Source organism: Haemorhous mexicanus, chromosome 9 (assembly GCF_027477595.1).
Source record: "Haemorhous mexicanus isolate bHaeMex1 chromosome 9, bHaeMex1.pri, whole genome shotgun sequence".
NCBI classification, from domain to species: domain Eukaryota; kingdom Metazoa; phylum Chordata; class Aves; order Passeriformes; family Fringillidae; genus Haemorhous; species Haemorhous mexicanus.
Window position 1 is genome coordinate 6,752,230 of NC_082349.1, and position 22,729 is coordinate 6,774,958.

The 22,729-nt window shown below is 38.6% G+C and overlaps 1 protein-coding gene across 1 annotated transcript in view; it reads left to right on the forward strand.

The window, feature by feature from the left end:
• The window catches only part of FAF1 (Fas associated factor 1), a 152,522-nt gene extending 132,103 nt beyond the window's left edge, over positions 1-20,419 (forward strand). The window contains exons 16-19 of the mRNA XM_059853849.1: positions 1,447-1,527; positions 1,862-1,939; positions 4,868-5,083; positions 17,847-20,419. Coding sequence (XP_059709832.1) covers positions 1,447-1,527; positions 1,862-1,939; positions 4,868-5,083; positions 17,847-17,930 — 459 coding nt within the window. The 3' untranslated portion in view covers positions 17,931-20,419. The remainder of the gene's footprint in view (positions 1-1,446; positions 1,528-1,861; positions 1,940-4,867; positions 5,084-17,846) is intronic.
• The last annotated feature ends 2,310 nt before the right edge of the window (positions 20,420-22,729 follow it).

The window sequence follows — 22,729 nt, forward strand, 5'->3', positions numbered from 1 at the left end:
GACACACTGATTGTAGAATAAATTTGGGTCCTGTTTCTGTAAGGAAGAAGAATTTTCTGTGAAAAGATTTTGCTGCTTTCCAAGTGGAAGTTGTATAGTTTTCCCAGCAGTTTGTCCTTTCCTCCTGTGTTTGCATTCTGCTTTAGAGATTTAACCACTGAGATGTTAGGGGGTTTTTTTGAGGAACATCTTGGTATGTTTGTATGTTGTGATAATTACAGTTAGCATGAGCTCCTACCATTCAGAATTGAGTTTTTGCCAAATAATGATGTTTTGAGGAGAAGATTGATCACTTAGCAAAATGATTCTTTTATGTAGAATAAATGTTGCAGCTGAATAGGAAGATTATATAATTCTTCAAGAAGCAGTAGGTAGTAGACTTTCATTTCTGTGAAACATGGGACAGATAGCCCCAGTGCAGGTGCTGTGTTACTGGGAACTGCTGGGGAGACCCTGCTGAGCCCACCAGCAGTCTCACAGCTAAATCCTATTGACTTTTGTAGGGACCAGTGCAGCCTCTGCAGGGCTCTGGGGGGAATTATGAGATGTAAGATAAGTAAGCACAGGGGAGCAGCCACAGTCTCTGCTTCAGAGGCAGAGGATGAAGCTATTGATTGTACACTTTGCTTTATTTGACATCACCCCAGTGCAGTTATTCCAGCTTTTGGGGATATCCACTCTTTGATCCTCCACTGTGTGGATGATGCCTTGCTTTGTCATTTGTGTGTTTTTAGTAAACCTTTATTTTTTTGTGCTGTGACTGTTGATAAGGTACTTTTTGCTGGCATGGTAACCTCCTGTTCCTTGCTTGCCTGCATCTGTCCATTTGAGATACTTCAGAGCAGGACCTGCTACTTTCCCATCTTTGTATAATATTCAGCACTGTGAGTTGAGGCTTCTGGATGATGTTTGATAGTTGTGACCCTGGATGGACCCTGCTGAGGGGTTTTTGACCCAGGAAGAACCTGGGATTGGGCTTACTCTGTCAGGTATTACCCACTGTCAGTATGAGTAGAGAGCCAATGAAAATCCAATCTCAGCATCAAACCACACTTCCCTGTTACAAAACTATCCAGACTGTTGGGTGCTGGAGGGAAATCTTCCCCCAACTCCAGCCCATACCCCTCTGCAGTGACCCCTCCACTGAGGCTGCTCCTCCCCAGGTCTCTGTGCCTGCCATGGCCCTCAGAGCAGGGCCTGGGTGCCTCATGCAGCCCTTAGGCCAGGGCTAATTACCATTTCCTTACCTGGCAACTGAATCAAAGCTTCAGGTAGTCAGAATTTCTAAAGCCACAGTCAGCCTTGAGGCATCTCTGAATGTGTTTCTCCTTGTGGTAGGTGAGTGATGTTGAAGTCACTGGGATTAAAGAGTGCTGAGGAACATAAAGAGATTTATCATACTGGTTGTCATGGTCTGATTTTGTTCTCTCTTTTTTTCACCTTTAGGATGAACGTGAAGCCAGAGAAAACGTGAAGAGAGAGCAGGACGAAGCGTACCGCATCTCTCTGGAGGCTGACAGAGCCAAGGTGTGTGCAGGGGCAGAGACCCATGGGATGGGAACCCTTTGGAGTTTGGGGATGCTCTGTGCTGCAGGGCACTGCCTGCCTCCACTTGTGCTCTGAACACGAGACCCTAAAGTCCTCCATGTTGTAGAGTGGCACCAGACAAAGTCACTAGGACTAGACTTGATTGCATCTCTTAGCTAAACCTGTCCTGGCTTCGTTTGGGAAAAGAACGGCAGGAAGATATTTCTTAATAAATATCCTATCTCTTATATCAATTTCTATGGAAACATTGAGAAATTTCTTTGCATTTGTATTTATCACATATTTATGTGGAATTGCCCTTTGTGTTTGTTAGAGGGAAGCACAAGAGAGAGAAATGGCAGAGCAGTTTCGCTTGGAACAGATCCGGAAAGAGCAGGAGGAGGAACGTGAGGTGGGATGTTTTACCTTTTCTGATAACTTTGTGAGTTCCTGAAGCTTATGAGCACTGAAACTGTCATTCAACACACACTGCAACTTCAGTTCAAAGCTTACTTTTTATGTGATCAATTTTCTTTACTGTTACTGATTTCTTACTATATCAGTGAAACAGAAAAAAAAGTGCAGCCGAATAATTTTCATCCACTGTTTAATGGCTCTTCTGTTTTATCATCTGGGTCTCAAATACAGCCAGATATTAGATGGACCTGCTCACAGGAGATCTGTGAAGTGAGCTCCATAAATGCTGGAATCTTTGGGAGGCTCTAACCTGTTTTCTGCAGCCTGTCCTTTTAAAAACATGGAGCCCTTTCATTTTTTCCTGGAAGTAGCACAAAGCCTACCTGCAATTCTGATCAAACAGTTACCAAATTTAATTTGGGAGACAATCCACTCACTAAAAAAAACCTATGAAAATAAAATCCAGAATCTTGAAATTTGTGGGACTTAAAAAAATTTCTGAACAGTCTTCTACAGAATTTTCCTTAGAATGAAAATTGGGTTTAAACAAGTCCTTATGTCTCTAGGCCTCTGTAAAAAAACAGAAAGCCTGTGCTGTGAAGAGTACTGTTCCTCAAACTGTTATTTTGTAGGTTCTCTCAATTTGGTAAATGCTGAGGGTCCCAGTGCCTCTCAGAGATGACTGCTGCATCCTCTTGCAGGGTCTAGACTGGTTGTGAGATGGCAATTCTGTGAGGTTAACAGCAGCTGAACATGAATCCACTGCAGCAGGAACAGGCTCACAATCCGCTCACACTCAGGCTCAAGCAAGAAATATGATTTTTTTTTCTATTTAGCATGCAGAGAAAAAATAATTATTTCTGCTTCATTATATCTGCTCCTGAGCCTTTTCTGATGCCTTGGCCTTTTGGAAATGGTTTTCTTATGCAAAGGCTGCAACACTGGCCCATGTTACCAAAATATACCTGGGCTTCCCTGTTTTAATGCAGAGTGCAGGAATGAAAATGATGGGATCTGTTTGCTTAGTAGAACAAAAGGGATTTTAACAATAATGTTTACTAACACTCCCCATTTTCAAGTATACAGATTACTTGGACTGAATTGTTTTGCAACAGTGTTTACTTACAGAAGTGGCTTTATGTTCAGTTTGTATTTTAAAATCTCACTATTGAGCTCTTCACATACTGAACACCTTTTTATCAACAAGCTGAAATTGCTTGTTCAGGTCCAAGAGTTTTTAATGTGATCTATCATGTCATTGTTTTGTGACTGGCTTTGCTGGTACAGAATATCCATTGTAAATTGCCATTTTATGTTGAGTGGTTACTTTGGGGAGTGACGCACTCTTTGCACAAAGGAAGGAGCTCTAATGAGCTACTGTTGTTTATTTTTCTATAATATAATTGATTGGGTTCAGTAAATAATGTAGCATCTGTTGTTATACTGTGTGGGGAAATGTCAAAACGGCAAGATAGTAAGCAGGTGGTTGAGAATGGAGAGGGAGAAAATTAAAATAGAATCTATTTAAAATATAATCTCATAGTAGATGAGCAAAAATGAACTGAAGTTCTATGTATAAATATTTATACTGAGATATAATTTGCTCAGAGGTGTGTGTGTAAGAAGTAGACTATTTAAAAGCCTTTGTAATCTTGCTTCTGCCCAGTCCTTTCCCTGCAATGTAATCACCCTCTATCGGTTTCTGTTACTAAATGACCTTGGGGAGGTTTTCAAAGGCACAAGTAGCAACTGTGTATACTGGATGTTCCTTGAAAATGGGTAAATCCCTGCCTGACTGCCTCTTCAGTTGGAAAAATTGCCTTTTAGGCACATTTTGGTGCAGGCAGTGTTTTTGTGCTGCTTCTTCCATTCATTTACCTTCTCATTAAGTGCTACCTTAAGTGAGGTGATATTGTAACAGAGCTGCTTCTGAGTATGATCAAATTTTTGACAGGTGCTGATGCTGCCCATGAATACCAAAAATGCCCTTGAAAATCAAGCCCATCTCATTCAGCAGTCTAATGTTAGCAATTAATTTTGTATTAAAAAAAGTTCTAATCAAAGGATTGGTGCGGTAGCAGCTCACAGAGACAGAGGACAGAGAACACAGACCTGGGTCCTGCCCTCAAAGTCTTGACATCAGCAATATTAGCAGGAATACACTGATACACATATGACTGTCATGCAGTGTCACTGCAGTTTGAGGGCTGATTTCATGCAAGTGGTTGCAGAAAATGTGTTCACCTATACTTAGAACCATCTTCTTACAAATACTACTTCTATTACTACTACTACAACCAACTCTAAATCTTCAGGCTCCTGTTTCTGTCCTCCCAGTTTTCTGCTTTAGTAATTCCTACTTCTATATGCAGTCTGTGTATCTACTGTACATTCGTGGCATTTTTAATTGGATCTTTTAACAGTGTTTCAGTTTATTTATAGTAAATTTCTTGCATATATTTCTTTTCACTCAGAACTGCCATTAAGGGTCCAGTCTACTGCAAATGGTCAATTACCATTGCAAGAGGAAGGCAATTTGACAAGTGCTTTTAAAGAAATACTTTTACTGCCTTTTAATTTATACCCTTTAAGGAAGCAATTGGCCACTTGACAATTATTCTCTCATTCAATTTTTTTCCAAGGCTTTCTGCCAAATGATTAAATTACGTATCCCATCGTGCATTAACTGTAGACCTAATAATATGTGTTATAAAGAGGGATTTATTTTAATTAGTTGTCTGGTGGGCTGTTATTAAGGAGTGAATAAAAATTATTTTGTCATTGAGATATAAAGGCTCTGGAGCACTGCGACACATCTTGAAGTTCTAGAAAAAATAAGAAGAAATTTCAATGCAAATAGAAAAGCTTTCTCCCTTTCTTCTGTTGCTGGCATTGGAAAAAAAGGTTGTTTTTCCTTCCCCAGGCCATCAGGCTGTCTCTGGAGCAGTCCTTGCCCCCCGAGCCGAAGGAGGAGAGCACTGAGTCTGTCAGCAAACTCCGCATCCGGACGCCCAGCGGAGAATTCTTTGAGCGGCGTTTCCTGGCCAGCAGCAAGCTGCAGGTTGTCTTTGATTTTGTAGCTTCCAAGGGATATCCTTGGGAGGAGTACAAGCTGCTGGGCACCTTTCCGAGGAGAGATGTGAGTAAATGCACCTTTCAGGAATAAATACCTTGCTCCTGTGGGTTGGATGGGCTGGGGTGTTACAGCATAGAAGGTAAAAGGTGTGCCTGGGTGTGTTCCAGTGCTGCCAAGCTCTAAGCCAGGTGCTGGCTGACCAGTGCTGTCAGATATTACAAACAGAGCTGTGAAACCTGTCTCCAGTGACATTGTAAAAAATCCTACATTTCAGAAAAAGTTGTGGACCATATTCAGTGAAAACTTGAATGTGCTGAGCCAGCTTTGCTCACGTCCTGTTTTGAGGGAAGCTCCATCAACACTGCTGGTAGTTCATTGTTTAGGTCTGTTATGGGCTGGTACTTCTGATCTTTCTGGTTTTGCCTTTTGGATGAAACTTGATGTTATGAGTAAGGCTCAGCATCAGATAGTACCCAGTTATGCAGTATTAAGTATATCCTAATAAATATTTGATTCACCTGTTGCATAATACCAGTAGATAATTACATCTCATCCCTTGAAATTGTATGATGAACCTGCTGTGGCTGATATTCTGAATCAATACTGCTCACTGCTTACAATAGCCATTATTCTGTTGATAAATCAACAGATAATTTTTGTGCTTGCTCCTAAATTTCTTTGAAAATCCACCTTTGTGTTTTCTGCACAAATTAGTTTTTATTTATTATTTACTCATTGCTACAGCAAAGATGAAAGTCAGTGGGTGCTGCTGTGCAGGGGCCCTGGGTAAAAGGTGAAAAGAATGGGCACTGCAGAGACATCAGAACAGAGCCAAGCAGTGGTGGGTGGAGTTCAGCAGCTCTTTGGCCATACTGCCTGAACACTGCAGAGGAGTGGGGCAGCTCCAGACCAGCTGGGGTCTTGTTTGCTGGAGGCATCTCCAGGGGACTGGTTAGACCATTTTTCACCAAAGGAGTTCAGTAATTTGGATTGCTTTTCCATTTTGTCTCCCATCACTGCCCCTGGGGGAAGTTCACTAGGAATGAGGCTCTGATTGACAAGTTTACAGTAGTTTGTAACAGATACCTCTTACTTTATCATCTTATTTGTAAGTACTCCAAAGGAGAAGAAGCTCATCCTTAGTAAGCATACAACCTTGTGAGTGGATGTGGTTTCTGATCCACTTTTGGCACAACTGTGGACTGGGTTGCAGTGCTTACAGCTCTTCTTCCACCTTGCCCTGTATTGGGAATCCTGAGAAGTCAGACTGAAAAGCAGTGTTTAAGGAATCTCATTAATCACTAATTAACTTTACTCCTTAAGCATGCAGTACCATTTCCAGTGGAACCAAAGATTTCAAGTCACCTGTGTTTCTAGGATTACTGATGGTTCAGTGTACTTGACAAAAGAAAAACAGTGTTTTGCAGTCTAAACTATGGGGTTGTACATTTTAAATATTTTGCAAGTCATGCCTCCCCACCTGTAACTTATTTCTGCTGTAATACATATTTAATATAAATACCCTACAGGTATATTACTCTTAAATTTTGACATTTGTTTTTCACTTTACTCTGGCTGTTTCTGTATTTATTCACATTGTCATCATTATGAATGTTAGTCATCTGTAAAAAACCTCAAAAATTTATCAAGTGAATCACGTAAGAACAAGTACTAAAAAAAAGTAGAAAAGGAAAAAATACCACTAAATTAGAACAAGCTGGTATTGTCAGTATATCTATGAAACTGTCAGGGAGAAAAGACTGAGGCAAAGAAAGGAGTATTTACTGGCTGATGGTCTGTTGTGTGGGAAGCAAAGACCCTGTCATCTTTTTTCTATGATTCCAACCTAATAATGCCATGTATGAGGAGTCACATAAATGATTCATGCTGATTGACTCAGCCATGTATGAATCCCGTTGCCATTGTGACCACCAGAGCCACGACAGACAAAAAATATTCCCTAGGGGTTTGCTAACCACTGAGAACTGTAAATGACATCTGTCATGTTCCCCAGGTTTAGAAAGTTGGAAGCATGCAACTCCACAGACAGATTTAAAAATAAATAAAAATGAGGCATTGTTGAATGGCTTGGAAGAAGTACAGTCAGAGTATATGTTCATTGCCTTGGGCTTTGTGGTCTGTAGTCTCTTAAAAATGCACTGTAAGTTACCAAGACCCTTCTGCTGGGTGGTATGTCAGCAGCATGATTGGAAATCTGTGCTACAAGGACAGAGCACTTGGAATACTTGTGCTCCAGAAAACAGGAGTATTTAGAATGTCTGTATTTAAACTATACATAACATTTTTGAAAAAATATGTTTGAAAGTATCAGAATTGCTTCACTGGAGTTCTGTTGCAATAAGATGAAAACATGTCTTCTAAAGTTAGTTTGTGGGGTTTTTTCTATCCTGATCTGCTTTACAATAACAAACACACCCCCAAAGGTGTTTCTGTCTTATCAAAACAAGGGGATTATCTTCAACCAGATCAACGTTTTCTTGTGATAAACTTGTCAGAGCATTTTTACCTGCTGTTCAAAGCTGTCAGTTCTGATACAGTCTCGTTGAAGTACTTTTACATCTTTCATAAATAAAAATTCATTAGTTCTTAGTCTTATGTTCCAGTTGCTTACACACATATCCTTAGCTAACTTAAAGTTGGTATCATAACCCTACTGTAAATACAAACTTCTACACATGAGTAAATACCCAGATTAACCTTTTCCAGACACTACTTGAAGATTTTAAAGCAGCAGTGACATTCCAAAGCAGTTAAGCACATGCAGTGACTTGTTATTGGGTCTTTGTCACTGACTGTGTTGTTCTTTTTACCCTTGCTGAAATTAGATATTAACCAGCTCCTCTCTCAGTGCCTCAGCACCACATCTTGCACCACCATTTGTGTGTCACAAATGTGAGCTTGGGGCAGCTGGGAAGCTCACAGCTCGTACCTCAGACTCTGGAAACGTTGGCAAGCACATATTTGGGAGTGAAAAGCTCTATTGTGTTTCTTGGCAAAGAAATTTCAATGCAAAGAATATATTTCTTGTATTCTTAAATACACCTGCAAAGGCTCTGTGGGAACAAGTGTGTGTGCTGTTAAATGTGTGTCTGATTTCAGAGTTACAGTTCCCTGTCTTCCAGAAATCACATCTAACTATAACAAGAAGAGCTTACTCTGTGTATGTTAGTGTGCTCAGTCAACCTTCTAGTTCAGTAGAAGGTTCCTCTTAAAAGCCTTCCCAGGCTCTGACTTAGGTCCAGTATTTAGATCCGTTTCTCTTAACAGCCTTCCCAAACTCTGACTAATTGCAGCAAAGCTCCAGCAAAGTAATTCTGATACTTTCAAACATATTTTTTCAAACATGTTATGTACAGTTTAAATCCAAATTCTGACTTTGGTAATCCTCTTGACCTCCGAGCTGCAGGATCCTCCTTCTCCCAGTGCCTTGGAGACCTCCAGATACTCAGTTCCTTCCTTACTTCAGTGCTGGTGATGTGCACAAGCCTTCCTAAAACTGTTAACATCTTACAGGGTGGGCATTTTACCCCACATAGGCAAGAAGCTGAAGTGGACCAGGTCTAGCTGAACCTATAAGAGGAATGTGCAGAAATTTACCCAAACTGGGCTTCAGCCTTCTAGGGTTAATATGTTTGTGAATGTTCTATGGTGTCTGTCAGAAAGGGAGGGCCAGGCATGATTCCTCCTTCTAAATGCTCTATTTGAAAGACTGAATTTATTAATTTCTCATGAAAAAACAAAATTTCAAGCTATAATTTCTGCTGCTGATGTCTCCTTGGGGTGGAGCATTAGTTATGTATTTGAGAGTGTGCCTTCTGCAGACATGGTATTAGAGACTTAAGCTCTTTATTTACTGTATCTGGAAGCCTTGGTAAGCCAAGACTTCTACAGTATTTCACATTTTATTTTTCTGAGCCACAGCTTAGGATCAGGTGGCAGTTAAGTCACTTAAGGTTATTTAAATGCATCTAAAATGTTGCTTAATAATTCAGAACCAGTTTGCTCTGTTTAGAGTATTAAGATTTTTTAAATCCTTTTAATTAACTAATTTCAACAGCAGTTTAAATAAACAGAAACAAAAAATCTCCCTTGAAAGTGCATAAAATAAATTTAACTCAAATTGCATGTCAATTTAAATCAGATATGATCAGGATTTCAGTGAATTTAGGGCCAGGAAATTCATAGTTTTGGGAGTATATGGGAAGAGAATAATGATAAGATATTCCTCCAAACCTAAATGTGATTTTTCATTCCTGTGCTTTGGCAAGATTAATCCTCTTTGATGCTCACAGTGGTGAAAATAATGCCACAGGATAGTAAGTTTAGCTGCAGCACTTGCTGTGGAGTCCTCTGAGCAGGGGATTGCCCTTTGATGTTCTCAGAAAGGTGATGTTGGAGCATGGTCCTTATATTGTTATGCAAGGCAGTTTGACAGTTTTGTGTATGAGTTCTGGCAGCTGTTCTTTGTAAGGATTATTCTGAATTTCACCCTGTGCAAACCACTGTCTTCAGATAACTTACTTTTAAACTCATTAGGGAGTGTTTAAACTCTAAATAGTTCAGGAAAGAGTTAAATATCCAGGACCATCTTTGACTTTTAACATTCCTCCCCCTAGTCATGATCTTGATAGAAAAATGGAAATAAGATGTTATTGTGATAAAGGATTTGTGCAGTGTCATAGCTACACTCCATAGTATTTTTAGTAATTTCATGTAAATCAGGAAAGTAGCTTGAATATCTGTTTTATAGCAGAGGAGCATTTCAGATGAATGAAATATTTTTTTCTGATAGATTCAAAAAATTTTGAGAATTACACATGATACCTGTAATTTTTCCAGTTGTTTCAGTTACTGATATTTATCTTTCCTGCTACACTAAGTAGTAGTCATCTCTTTTAATTCACATAATTTAAATTTTTCTGGTCAGTGATGTCATGTGCTTACTCTGATCTAGTTTACACAAGGCCACAGCCACCTACAAAGGTAGATGTCCTTCCTCCTATCATTTACAGCTTTCCTTAAGTCAATACTACCTGCCCTTGTCTTTCCTCTCCTTTCAAGATCTGTTGTTATTTTATTTATCCAAGCAGTTAGGTTTGGTTTAGTTAAGACACTGAGAAGTTGCCTAAGCAAATTGGCCATTCCAGACTGGCATATTCCCATGCCTCTTTTGAAGCCTGGTTTCTGACTGTTCTTCCTGATGACTTGTAACAGTGGAGGGATTGGAAAGATTAACCTCAAGTGCAAAAGGAAAGGACACTGAAGCATTTGTAGCTCCAAGATTTTCCTGCTTTTACCAAGTTTGTTGCCCACAAAGAACAGTATCACAGTCTTTTGGTCAGTACCAAAAAAATGGAGTAGGTAACATTCTTGCTTTGGTGAATTCAGTGTAGCACCTGAGAGAATATTAAGTATATTTTGCTTCTTGAAATGTGATATTTACTTTTGTGGAAATATAATTTCCATATAGGTAGTAAAAAATTTTGTAAATATTGCAGAAAGTTTTTTCACCATGTTTTCTTCCAAGACAGACTTGGTGTGTTTTTTTCAGACCCAGTGTCTTTACATAAGGAACTGATCCAAAGTGAAGGATTAAAGCCTTTCTTGTATCAAGTCGCTGAAAGGAGATCTCATCTCCCAGATGTAAGAAAAGAAGTAGAATTGCATTCTGTAGATCAGTATAGTTTCTGATCTCTCACAGCAGCTCTGTTTGAGTCCAGGGACTGTTTGACCAGTTCCAGGAAATAGGTGTGCATTTCAGATGAGCCCTTTTACTCAGGGCTCACTGGAGCCAGCCCGCGTTTGCCCAGCGCTGAATGCTCACTCGCCGTGAATCATCCTCATTAGTTAGCCCAGTGACTAATGCCAACCATGGCATTCATGTATTCCACCCAAGAGCCCTTCAGTGTACATCCCTCACACCCAAAGTGCTCTTTTATTCAGCACTGCCCCATTTTACAAAACATTGATTGCAGGGGAGTTGCATGATTGTTCCCAGGAAGATGCCTAAGTTAAGCTGTAGAGCTTTGCTCTTGCATATAACCTTACCCAGAATAAACTGGGGCTAAGATATTTTGTACTTTTTCTCCAGAATTCATGTTTAATATCCATTTTGTGGACTTTTTTGACTCAGCTAGGAAGAAAATGAAATGATAAAATACCAATAGAGAGCCTTTGTACTGGTATGATACTAAGACTGCTGTGTCTGGTTTCCAGAAAATTTAATGATCTCCTGCTGTTTTGGTAATTGCATAAGTAATGCATCAGACTAAATCACCAAAGCAGTCCTAGGCACTCTCTTTATTCCATTTGCCTATCTACCAATCACAATGTTATACTGTAGATATCATTGTGATATCTGAACATCTTAATCCTTTGAACTGGTGATAAAAATCCTTTTGGATTGTTCTTTCATGCAATTATAATTAAGTGCACATGAATCCAATCCTGGGTCGTTCTTCTGTGAGTGGCTGTGTTCCCATCCATTCCCCTCTGGGATGTGTGCAAAGCAAAGTTCTTACAGTTCATTTGGAGCACTAAAATGTATTTATGTTTTCCAACTTCCAGAGGATGTGGCTGTTTGCTTCCTTTCAGCTCTTCATCGATCTAGAGTGAAGGCTGTAGTCCTTCTGGGGGGTGTCACCTTTTTTCTGTGGAGCTGGTGCATTTAAAAATAATTAAACACATGAATAATTGTTAGTTCACTATAAGCACACGGGCAGCAGTGCCCACAAGTAATGGACTGCTTTGTTCCCTGGCACAGCAGAAAGGATGCTTAATATACAAATGTTCTCATCTGTAAATGCCAATACTTAAACTTTCTCTGCTCAACAAGAAAAATGAAGGTAAAAAGTGTGAGAGAGAAGGTAGTGGAGATCCTCTTCCTGCAGGTCCTTTGTGAGGAAAAGATAAGGTCTGAGGTTTTCTGTCAGCTTTTCTTTTTCTGAGAAACTGCACGGAGAATTCCTAAATAAATCAAATATTTCAAACCAGAAAGAAGGAAGGGAGGAAAGCAGAAAATCTGAGGAGAGCTTTACACCAGCTTGCTCTTCCTCAAAGCCTTGCAGTTGTGGCCACTCTGGGACCATTAATCTCCAGGTCAGGACCTGCATGTGACTCCTCTGACTGACTCCAGCTCCATCTTCTTGCTCTCAAGGCAGCTTGTGTAATACTTCAGCACCATTAGCACCACAACAATAAAAGTCACATTGTTCAGAGAGGCTTTTCTTAATTGAAATACTTTTGTGTTTGCACTTCTGCCAAAATGAAAGAGCGGATCGGTTGTCGTTGAAAATGAGCTCTGTGAAAGGCTGGAGGGAGATGCAGCCTTTTTATAGTGATTTTTTAAAGTGAGATTAGTTCTTGGAAAGGAATGTAAAACAAATGTTCAGTGATGTTGGTAACTGGATGTATTTTGGCCATATTTTGAGCAAATACTGATCACTGAAAAAAAGTTCTAGTCCTTGGCTAAAAAGAGGCACAGAACTGCCTCAGGGCTACCCAGGTGTATACAGCCCTTCCCAAGGCCTTTTGTTGGAGAGAAACTACAGTTATGTATTTTTTTTCATTACTCACTATTAAAAAGCTATAGGATTAAGGTAAATGTCTGGTATTTTTAAAAACATCATTAACATCTGGGCTTTATTTAGTTGTGACAGAAAAAAAAGAGATTCAGTTTTGTAGGGTTGCTTAAGAGCCCTTTATTTTTAAGCTTTTGTTTTTTAAGATTTTTTTTTTTGTTTTGCAAATATGAGGTATTTCTTCCAGCTGAAAAATTGGATTTTCATTAAGAACTTTTAAAAAGCACCTGATAGTCCAGGTGAAACTATACAAATATAGCAACAGTGAGTTTGGGCTTATCCTTGTTATTTGCACCATGCTGTCATTACATTTAGTGTTTTAGAAAACAGGGGAGAACACAGTTGCTGTCTTAATTTACTGTCAAGTAAGTCAAGTAGTGCAAGAGAGGCTAATCAGCCTTCACTGATTAAAATCTATGCAGCATTTTTTAAAAAATATATAAATTATGTTAAGGCAATGAAAACTTAAGAGACTGTGTCAAGGTTGGCTGCATCTGGGAGCACTGCACAGCTTTCCAAGGGAGAAATGGGAACCATGCTCCAAGCAGAGGATACAGCATCACAATTTTCTGGTTTATCAACAGCTTCTACTTTGCTTAGTAAATGTGTTTTTAAATATGCTTAATCTAAAATATGTTTTGAGAAAACCTCTTGAGAAAAATAAGAGTCAGTGTGATGTATTGGATTAAAGCTTTGTATTTGGATTGAGGCTACAAGTCTTTTACTATGACATATTTTTCCTTGTTTGTGACGGCTTTCTTCAATTCAGATGTAAATTATCTCCAAGTTTATTCAACTAAGCCCAATCTAATTGCATATATTTCTAGAAAGTAACTCTACTTTTGTTTGTTGCTCAAGTTGAGCGTATTATCTGTGTAACCCAGAGATATTTCAATAGGTAGAAAGGATTCACTGTATTTGTTTGTGTGTCACTCTGAAAATATAGTTTTTTAAACAGATCTGGTACTTTACCAGGTGTGCCTTTAAGTAATTTCTATTGCATTTATACTTTAGGAGGATTAGAAAGGAGAGTAAAAGAACTCTTTGTCCGTTAGATTCATTAAATGTATTCATGCGTGTGTAAGTGGTATAGAGGCTGTGCTGCTCGGGAATCAGATCCTTGTCCTAGGGTGGAGAGAAAGGTGAAGGGTGTGATATTTACTGCTTGTGTAAGTGTCATAATAATTGTGTATTTGATTCTTTATTTTTAAATTACCTTCCTGGGCATTAAGCCATTATTTTTTTGTGTTTATCTTTTCCCCGCGGAGTTAGGGAGTGTAAGGAGCCACACCTTGTAAGTGGTAAAAGTACAGCTGCTCAGGATGTGAGTGTGTAATTGAACAGATAGGTCAGCAAAGGTGAAGACAAAAATAGCTCACATGTTATTCTAGAAGGAAAAAGACTTTGCTATAAAATTGTATTAATGTGTTGCTTAAGCTAGCATTAGTTTCATTTTTGGTTTATCTAAAAACCCAATTAATTTACTCAGAATGAAGTGTAAGCAGCTGCTACCTTCTTACAGGAGGAGTATGAGAGTTAACATCACTACCTTGTGTCTTGCAGAGTCATAAATAATTTGAACTTCTAAGTGGCACAGAAGTACTTCAGCTAGTTAGTGCTGAGTTGGAATAATCACCACAGAATTCACTTAAACAAATACTTAAATGATAACCTGCCTGGCACCTAACCAACACTGGCTATGTAACAGAGCTCTTTAAAAGATGAAGCCATAGCTCCAGTGCACCAAAACCTAAGGTCCCATAAAACTGAATCCATAGTTGGAATAAAAGTTTTGTTTATCAGCTTGAACCTATTTCAGTGAAAGCAGCTCAATGGCAAGATCTAACGTGGCAGAAATGAAGTCCTGTAGCACCTCTGGTCAAGTTGCTGGAAGGAGTGTTCCCTGAAGGGAGGGCAGTGTTCAGGTTTGCACAGAAAGTCCTTTGCCTGAAGATAAAATCTCCTGGGGCACTCTCTGTGTTCAGGGCTTTGGGACAGCCCTGAATGCACCTGCAGGGTATTGTACAGGGTTCTGGGAGCTTGAATGCCAGTAATTTTGCTGTCACTTGTGTTACACTCTCTGCTTCTGGACACTGAATCCCTCCTCTGCCACCCTCCTCACCAGATAAGCTTGGGACACTTTACAGTCTCTTTTCAAGGGGTTTTAGTTCATATTCCATTACAATATAAAGTATTAGGCATTAACAAACCCACAAAAGATTTGAAAAATACATTCAGCTGTTTCATGGTGTGATGCATGAGGTGACTCCTAGAGTGTGCTTATGGCTGGTAGGAAGTCAGTTATTGTAGGACTTGAGGATACAGATTAAAATATACCTGTAGCATTTGTAAGGCCTTTAACTAATGCTGAAGGTGAATTTTGAACCTTAATGAAGAAAGTGTTCATTCTGCCACAAAGGTGGAACAGGTGAAATCAGATTCAATATCTAAGCATACTTCAATGGTTTTCTGTGTAATTGCTAACAACATAGAATAAATCTTCAACTAATAAAGGTGTTATTTGGGACAGTGTAACTTAGATCATGTGCAGGGCTGTTTTGGAAAGAGCCTCTTGCAATGGCATCAGAACCAAAGGGTCAGTTCTTTGGGCTCCAGAAGTTATACTAATGGTAATGAAGCAAGGCACACGGATACACATCTAAAGGCATTCAAAACTTTTCATTTTTAAATAATGCACATTAATGTAAGTGAATGAGATTCAGAGATTCAGTAGAACACTGCATTGAACACACCTTTGCAGGCTACAGCTCTTTCCTTTGATCCCTGTTATAGATCATTCTTTGGTTTCTAATTCTGATTTAAAATACTCTGAGTTGGAATGCATCTTAGGGTCTTACACTTCATATATTTACAAGAGAAACCATTTCTTTTGCTAGGAGGTGTGTTCACTAATAAGGCTTCTATTCTTCGTAGTAAACAACATATTTACAAGCCACAAATAACAAAGTAGAGGCTGCAGAAGGGTTGTGGTGTGATAATTAAGTACAATGGCGACCCATATGAACAGAAAATGCCAAGGAGCTAAAACAAAGCAACAACAGCTTTGTTTGTTGACAGATGTAGGAGCCATATTGTTAGTTAATTGGGTAATGGTGTAAACATTTGCAAACTCTGCTGTCCCTCAGTGAATTAAGCAGCACACTGAAATTCTGGTGAAAAGCTGCACAGTCCTTGTGCTGCAGGTACTCCAGAAGGCTCCTAGGACCCTTCTCACTGAGGAAGGAACATCCTGTGTTGTTGTTATTTAAGACACTTGAAGTTTGCAAACCTTAGCCTAGGACATGTATCTTGAATTATGCTGAAGTGAATAACACGTTTCCATATGGTCACAGCCTGGAAGGTTGTGTTCAGTGCCCAGGCATACTCTGGAGATTTTTTCTCCAAGTGCAAAAGAGACATGGTATGACTTTCCTGCCTTTTCTTGCAAAACAAAAAAAAAAGAAATGAAAAACCCCAACAAAATGGTTGCAGGATTTGGAAATAGAGATGCCTAAATTAATATGGGCTTGTACTGAAAGGAAGGAAAATTGCTTCTCTCAGGTGCCCAATGCCTCAGGAGCTGTGAATTGCACAGACCCCTCTTTACCTCACTCCCTGCTCAGTGACAGACTGTAGCAGAATACCAAAACATTAAAAAATGCTACAAGATACTTAATTAGCATACTTCTGTAATCACAAACTTAAATGCACTACTTTGGCTGTTTTTTACATAACAGGTTTGCTTTCGTAGATAATAACCTTTCAATAATTCAAGCAGCATCTGTGCAGGAATGCATAATTGGACTGTGGATAATAGGAATCTAAAATTGACTCTGGTTTTTGTAAATTATTTTTCTCTTCAGACATTTAGCAGTAGCTCACCACGGTACATGAAGTTTAAAAAAATACGTTTTATTCCTTTGGGAATAAGAATAATTCATCTGTTTGGTTTGGTTTTTAATTATTTCATTTTTAAAAAATCTGCTGCAGTCAGATAAAATTACACTGATTTTGATGGTCTTAGGAAGTGATAAGCCTTGAATGTTTGTTTAAATAGTAATTTTTCCCTAATTATTCAATAAGAAAATAGAAATGCAAATATATTTCAAGTTTGCCCAATTTAGTTGGGGGGAGAGAATGAGAAGTTACCTATTTGTTAATAAGTAAACAAATAACAAATGTTACCTATTTGTTAATAGGTAACAGGATTAGTAAATTAGGCTTTTAAGAAAATTACACTGACATTTCTTACTAATTCATAGCATTTCATGTGCTGGATCTTTAATATTTTCTCAAAACATTTTCAGAAAGCAGTGACATGTTGTGATCGTAGATGAAACAAATTTAACTTTGGAAAAAATTCTTATTCCATGCATCTGCATTTATACCTGTGGCATAAGACTAATAATCTATTATTCACAAGCAGACTTCTGATAACTGGTGTGCTCACACAGCAAAATAAACCAAAACAGAATTACCAGGGAAAATAAGTTTAAAAATAGAAGGGAAATATTTCAGAAAATGGTTCATCTTTGTACATGAAGCTTTGCAGTATTCTGAAGGATGTCACAGCATTGGCTTGTAAACTTGAATGTCAGGACACTGGGACAGTTGTTGTCATTAATTTGTCTGTATAAGTAAATGTATTGTGTAATAACCACACAGTTAAACAGTTTTATCCCAGCCTGGGATGATTGAGGTGTCTGGAAAGCATTGAAAAAAGTGAAAGCTGGGTGTTTCACCACATGACTTGGGGCAAGAAAGGGAGAAGGAAAATGAAGTTTCCCTTTTCAGTGGAGAGATCCTGTTGGGTTGTCTATGCTGCTTGCACCATCAGTTTGACTGGAATTTTGGGATGATTATCTAGGAGTGCAGTTTTATTTTTCATCCTAACTCATATGCTCTAGCAAACCTTCCAAAAGTTCTTAACTTTGACAAAAACAGATTAGTGCAAAAGTTTATGGTAGAGAGCCAGACCTTCTTGGAATGAATGTCAGGGATTCTGGTTTTGTATTATTCTGTTCATTCTTATTACAAAAAAATACTTGTAAAAACAACAGAAAACACAATATATATTTCTTAATTTGCATCCTGGAAAATAACACTTACTGCTTCAGTTGTCATTGATGGAGGGTCTCAAAAATCTTCCTAGTAAAAGTCTGCCCTGTGAAGATAAACAATCCAAAAGTCTACTTACACATATCTTTGTGTTCATGTATTTACAGGTGACCCAGCTGGATCCAAATAAATCATTACTGGAGGTAAAACTGTATCCTCAAGAAACCCTTTTCCTAGAGGCAAAAGAATAGATCCAACAAGATTGTAGGACTAATCATCCTTTGATAAGCCAGAGGCACAGCATCGAGAGGAAGACTTCTCTGAGCACCACCTTGTACTGACATCCAGCTCAATTCCATGTCACAAGTTTGCCTCTTGCAAGAATCCTGAAAAATTGAAAAAACAAACATAGCTACTTAAAGTTTCACATACATGAGTATATGTTTCCAACCTCATTTAAATGAGCAGAGGATAAAGTTCTGCTATGAACACTGAACATTATGATTCTGTTGCTCACTTATCATCCAGCTTTTGTTATAATTAATGCACTGTTAAAATGTGAGTGATTGTTAAGTAGAATTTTTACTCCTCAAATGCCCCTTTTTCACCAAGAAATCTTGGACATTTCTGCCTGTACTTTTGACACTAGAATGCTGTATATTTGATATCTCACTGAGCCAGTGCTCTCATATATATGCATTTATTTCTGTGTTTGGATTTCTACTTTGTCAACTAATTTAAAAAGGCAGAAAAAAATTAATGGGACATTCTCAGCCATGGCAATTTAACAGTATTATAGTAGAAAGCATATAATTTTTGTTAGTACTTTCTGACTTCTTTGATAAGATGTAAGGTTTTGTTTGGAGAATATAGTTTGACATATATGCGAGATATTTATTTACTGGTTCTGCTTTGGGTCTCAGTTCCAATTCAGTTTAGGAAGTATTTTCCATTACATTGCAGTGTGAAACTGCTTATTGCATGATGTGAATATTTAAATAACATTAGACATGGCCAGTACCAGAAACCTGGTATCTTGCCAACACTTCAGGAATCAGCTGATATTGAATATCAGCTGTTAAAAACCTTTCAAATACCAGATTCAAAAGTTCTTTATTTCTCCTTGTGAAAGAAAGGGCAGTTCCCATTCTAGCAGTTTTTCTTCATTCTGGCACTTGCTTGTCTCCTATTACTCTGCTGGTTTAAAGCACCTTGTTTGGTTCATCAAACAATGGGTATTTTAAGGGGTGGTGTAATAAGAAATCTGCCTTATTGTTGCACACTTTGGACATATTAACAATACTTTATTGATCCCATCTCAAATTAAAGAAATCGTAGTTCTCTTGTCTGAAATGTATGCACCAGCTACCTGCTGCCTGCCATAGAAAAATCTGGCACTCTAAATTTCTCAACCATAGAATGAGCATACTGAGGCTAAGACCATAACGTGCAGTTGATGCCAAACCTGCATCAAAACTGGTTTGTTTGGGGGTTTTTCTCCTCTCTTTATTTTTTTTTTTAAATTTTATTTTATTTTTATTTTCCCTTCCTTTTTTTTTTCCCCTTTTTTTGTTTTTGTTTTATTTCGGGGCTTGCAGGACAGTGCACAATAGCACTACAGGATCATCATCTGCTAAACTAATTTTTTTTTTTTCATTTAAAGCCTGGCACATTGTTTTCCATCTATGTTTATACGTAATTCATAGTGTTTATTGTAGGTGAATGAGTTCTGATTTGAAAATTTTATACTAAGCTCAAACCAGTTGCACACATCTTTTAGTCTTTCTTTTTCTCTTTGGAAGGATGGTGATATAAAATTAAATGTATGCCTATTAATAAGATGTTAGTGATGCTGATATATTATTACCTTTACCAAAAACACGAATTTCTGAGTGGGCAAAGCCTTATTCTACCTTTTATAATTCTGTAATTAGTGAGTGCTACACCAGACACTTTTAGAAGTGAAGTATCTATGACAAACAAAAGGTTTAGAAATGTAAGCAAATCCTAATAATTTGCAGTTCACAAATAAAAGAATTCCTAGCCAATAGAATGATAAATGTATGTGTAATGGAAAGCTGAATGCAGACGCTTCATTCTGAACTTTCGTTTTCTTACCAAAAAAAAAAAATTCCACTGCGTTTATTAAATAAGAAATTAACATGGGTTGCAAATTGGGGTGATGCTGTTTCTACAAACAATCACAGTAAACATACAGCAGGATTTTAAAGTGATGCATATCTTTTTTTTTCCTTCTAAGCTGGCTGTTGAGGAAAGGAGTTGCTGAAATAGTGCTACACGAAGTAAAGCAACCTTTCAGCTAACTTGTTTATATTAATCTGTTCTGTTTAACTTCTGTTTGATCTCATCAGGCTGTTTTCTCTCACTCAACTTGATTTCTGTATTTTGACTATATATTCTTTACTTTGATACTAGTTTTATAAAGTTATTAAATGTGGCTTGAATATTTGTTGAACTTGTTGAAGTCAGTGCTCCCAGGGTTGTTTGGCTTTTTTTTTTCTTCTAAACTCCATTATTTTTTCCCTCATTTTGTTCATATTGCAAAATACACTGTCATTATCAAAATGTTCTAGTGATAATTAACTGGAAATGTTCAAAGTGGTGGCATTACTTCCCTCTGATATAAAGATTTTGAGATCAGTATACAGGGATCATTCTGCCACAACGTAAACAAGTGTATCGCTCTTTAAATAAAACGTTCATGATTTTGGTCCTTAAATACTTTGGGCCTGATTTCAAGAAGCAACCATGTCGAGTCACCTTTCTGAATCACACCATCAGCATAAACCAATCCCTGTGTAGAAATATTAATATTCTATGCCATCATTTTCTGCTCTCCTGGTATTCACTTCACATGCTCTGCTGGCATGGATAATCCTCTAGTCATTCGAATTTTGTAATTCAGTATTACCCTAGAACTGTAACACCATTGCTACAGAGCACATCCCTGATTCCTTTTTATCTTCAGGTTCTTCACATTAATGGATTACCATTAAGGTGATTAATGCATTAGTTTTAAGTCTTAGGGAATTACTGTTGCTGAAAGGAATCCCGTGCAATGTGTCAGCTTCCGTGGCTCATGGGGTGAAGGAGGGGCACACTCTAGTTTGGGGAGAAACTTGCTGCCTGTTGACAGTGGTGTTTGAAATCATTATTAGAGACCATGCAGAACATGGTGTTTGCTCTGTACTCTCTATGTGTGCACCCTTCAGCTCAGTGGGAGTGCTAAGGATGTTTCTAATGGAGCTGCTTTGGGGAGTTTGTCTATCCTTTTTAATGTAGCAGAAGAGGACTTTGGCTTTCATGAACTGTACCTACTCAGTGACATTAGAAACTTAAAATAAATTTTCAATTGCAGCAATATTTCTACTAAACAGTTATATGATTTCACTCTTCCTTATGTAGGAAAAAATCAAGTCCCAATATCCCAGAGTCCCAGGACTGAAGTGCTTCACTATGCAGGCCTTGTGTCCAGGCTCCCTAAACAGTGCATGAGAACATTTCAGTGCCTTAGAACAGCTTCCACAGCAAGCACAAAGCACATCAGTGGGTGTCTCTACACGAGGAGAGTCACTGCCAGGCAGAACCAGGACCTGCTTGGAGCACTCAGGCAGAAATGCTGAGGATGGAGGTGTCTTGTGTGTGCCATTCCTGCCTGGGGCAAAGGCAGAGGGGAACCTCTGCTCCCCTGCACTCAGGCTGGGCACCAAGGGAGGCACCAAGACCTTCCACCATTTGACAAAGCAGAGGATACATTTTTATTTGGAAACAGTGATGGTGGCCTCCTCCAGAGGAGTTTTCACTGATTTTAATTCACACTTTGGTTTTTCCAATATTGTGAGGGCCTGAGGAGGGACAAGTTCCTGTGCTGGACGTTCCCTAGTCTGCTTCCACACCACCATAGCACAGCTCCTTTTAGTGTGTGTGCTGCCCACTAGCAAAGCTCTTTGACTGCCAAAATACAGAATTCCTTTAAGGCCCTTGAGAGGGAGGGTGAAAATCAGTCTTTAAGCTGGCAGCTGTGTGCTTGCCTGGGGTGAAACAACCCAGCCCTTGACAGTGGATGTTCTTTGCAACCATTGGTCTTTTTGAACAAAAGAGCTGAGAGTGGAAACTGGATGTTGATTCTGCACCTGAGTTTAGTTTTATTACTCTGTTTGTATAAAAGAGAAGGCAACTGCAGTAGCCTTAATTTTTTTTTTTTTTTCTGGATGGGTCATGAAAGAAAGCAGAAATTACTGTACACTGTACACAGCATGAGGCATTGCTCTCTACCTGAAACTATTTTCCCCACAGATGACAAAGATGGAGAAATACCAAGTTTAGCACTAAATGTGTCAGGATCCAGGGAGTTTTATACTCAATTTAGTCTGATATAGATGTATACTTCTGCCAGCAGAGCCATCTCTGCCCCCACCTTGCACTGGAACCAGGCAAACTAATTAAAAAGTGACCATTCTTTTTCCTGGAGCAGTTTTGAGGCTGATGCAGCTCACTGGTGGGAATCAGTGAGGATGAGAGGAAGAGGAAGGCAAGGATGCTCCCCCTGACAGCATTGCTGATTTATGTAGGATGAAGTTGGTCAGGCTCCTTGAAATATTTTTTTAATATCTTATTACTACCTTTGTATTTTACATCCTTTTGTTTTTAGGGTTTTTTAAAATTATTATTTCAAGCAAATTTAATCCTATAAATGTTTGGCTGTCTAAAATTTCCTTAAATCTTGTCTAAGTCAGCATCCCAGAATTCAGGAAATGAGAAGGCAGATGAAAGATCCCCTAAGTCTGTGCAGTGAAGAAAAGGCTCTCTCCAGATCCAACTCTTGGGAGTCATTCCAGACCCTAAAAGCACCTTAAAAGTTTCAAAGGGTTTTAATGTCTCATTAGATAACAGGGAATCCACTCCTTAGCCAGGGCTTTCCTCTGTGGATTCTTTTGTGTAATAAAGACTGAAGTCACACTGCAGCCTTAATATAATTCAATTAAAATGTCACTCAACTGCTGGTTATAGGAGGAGGTTTCATTAGTTC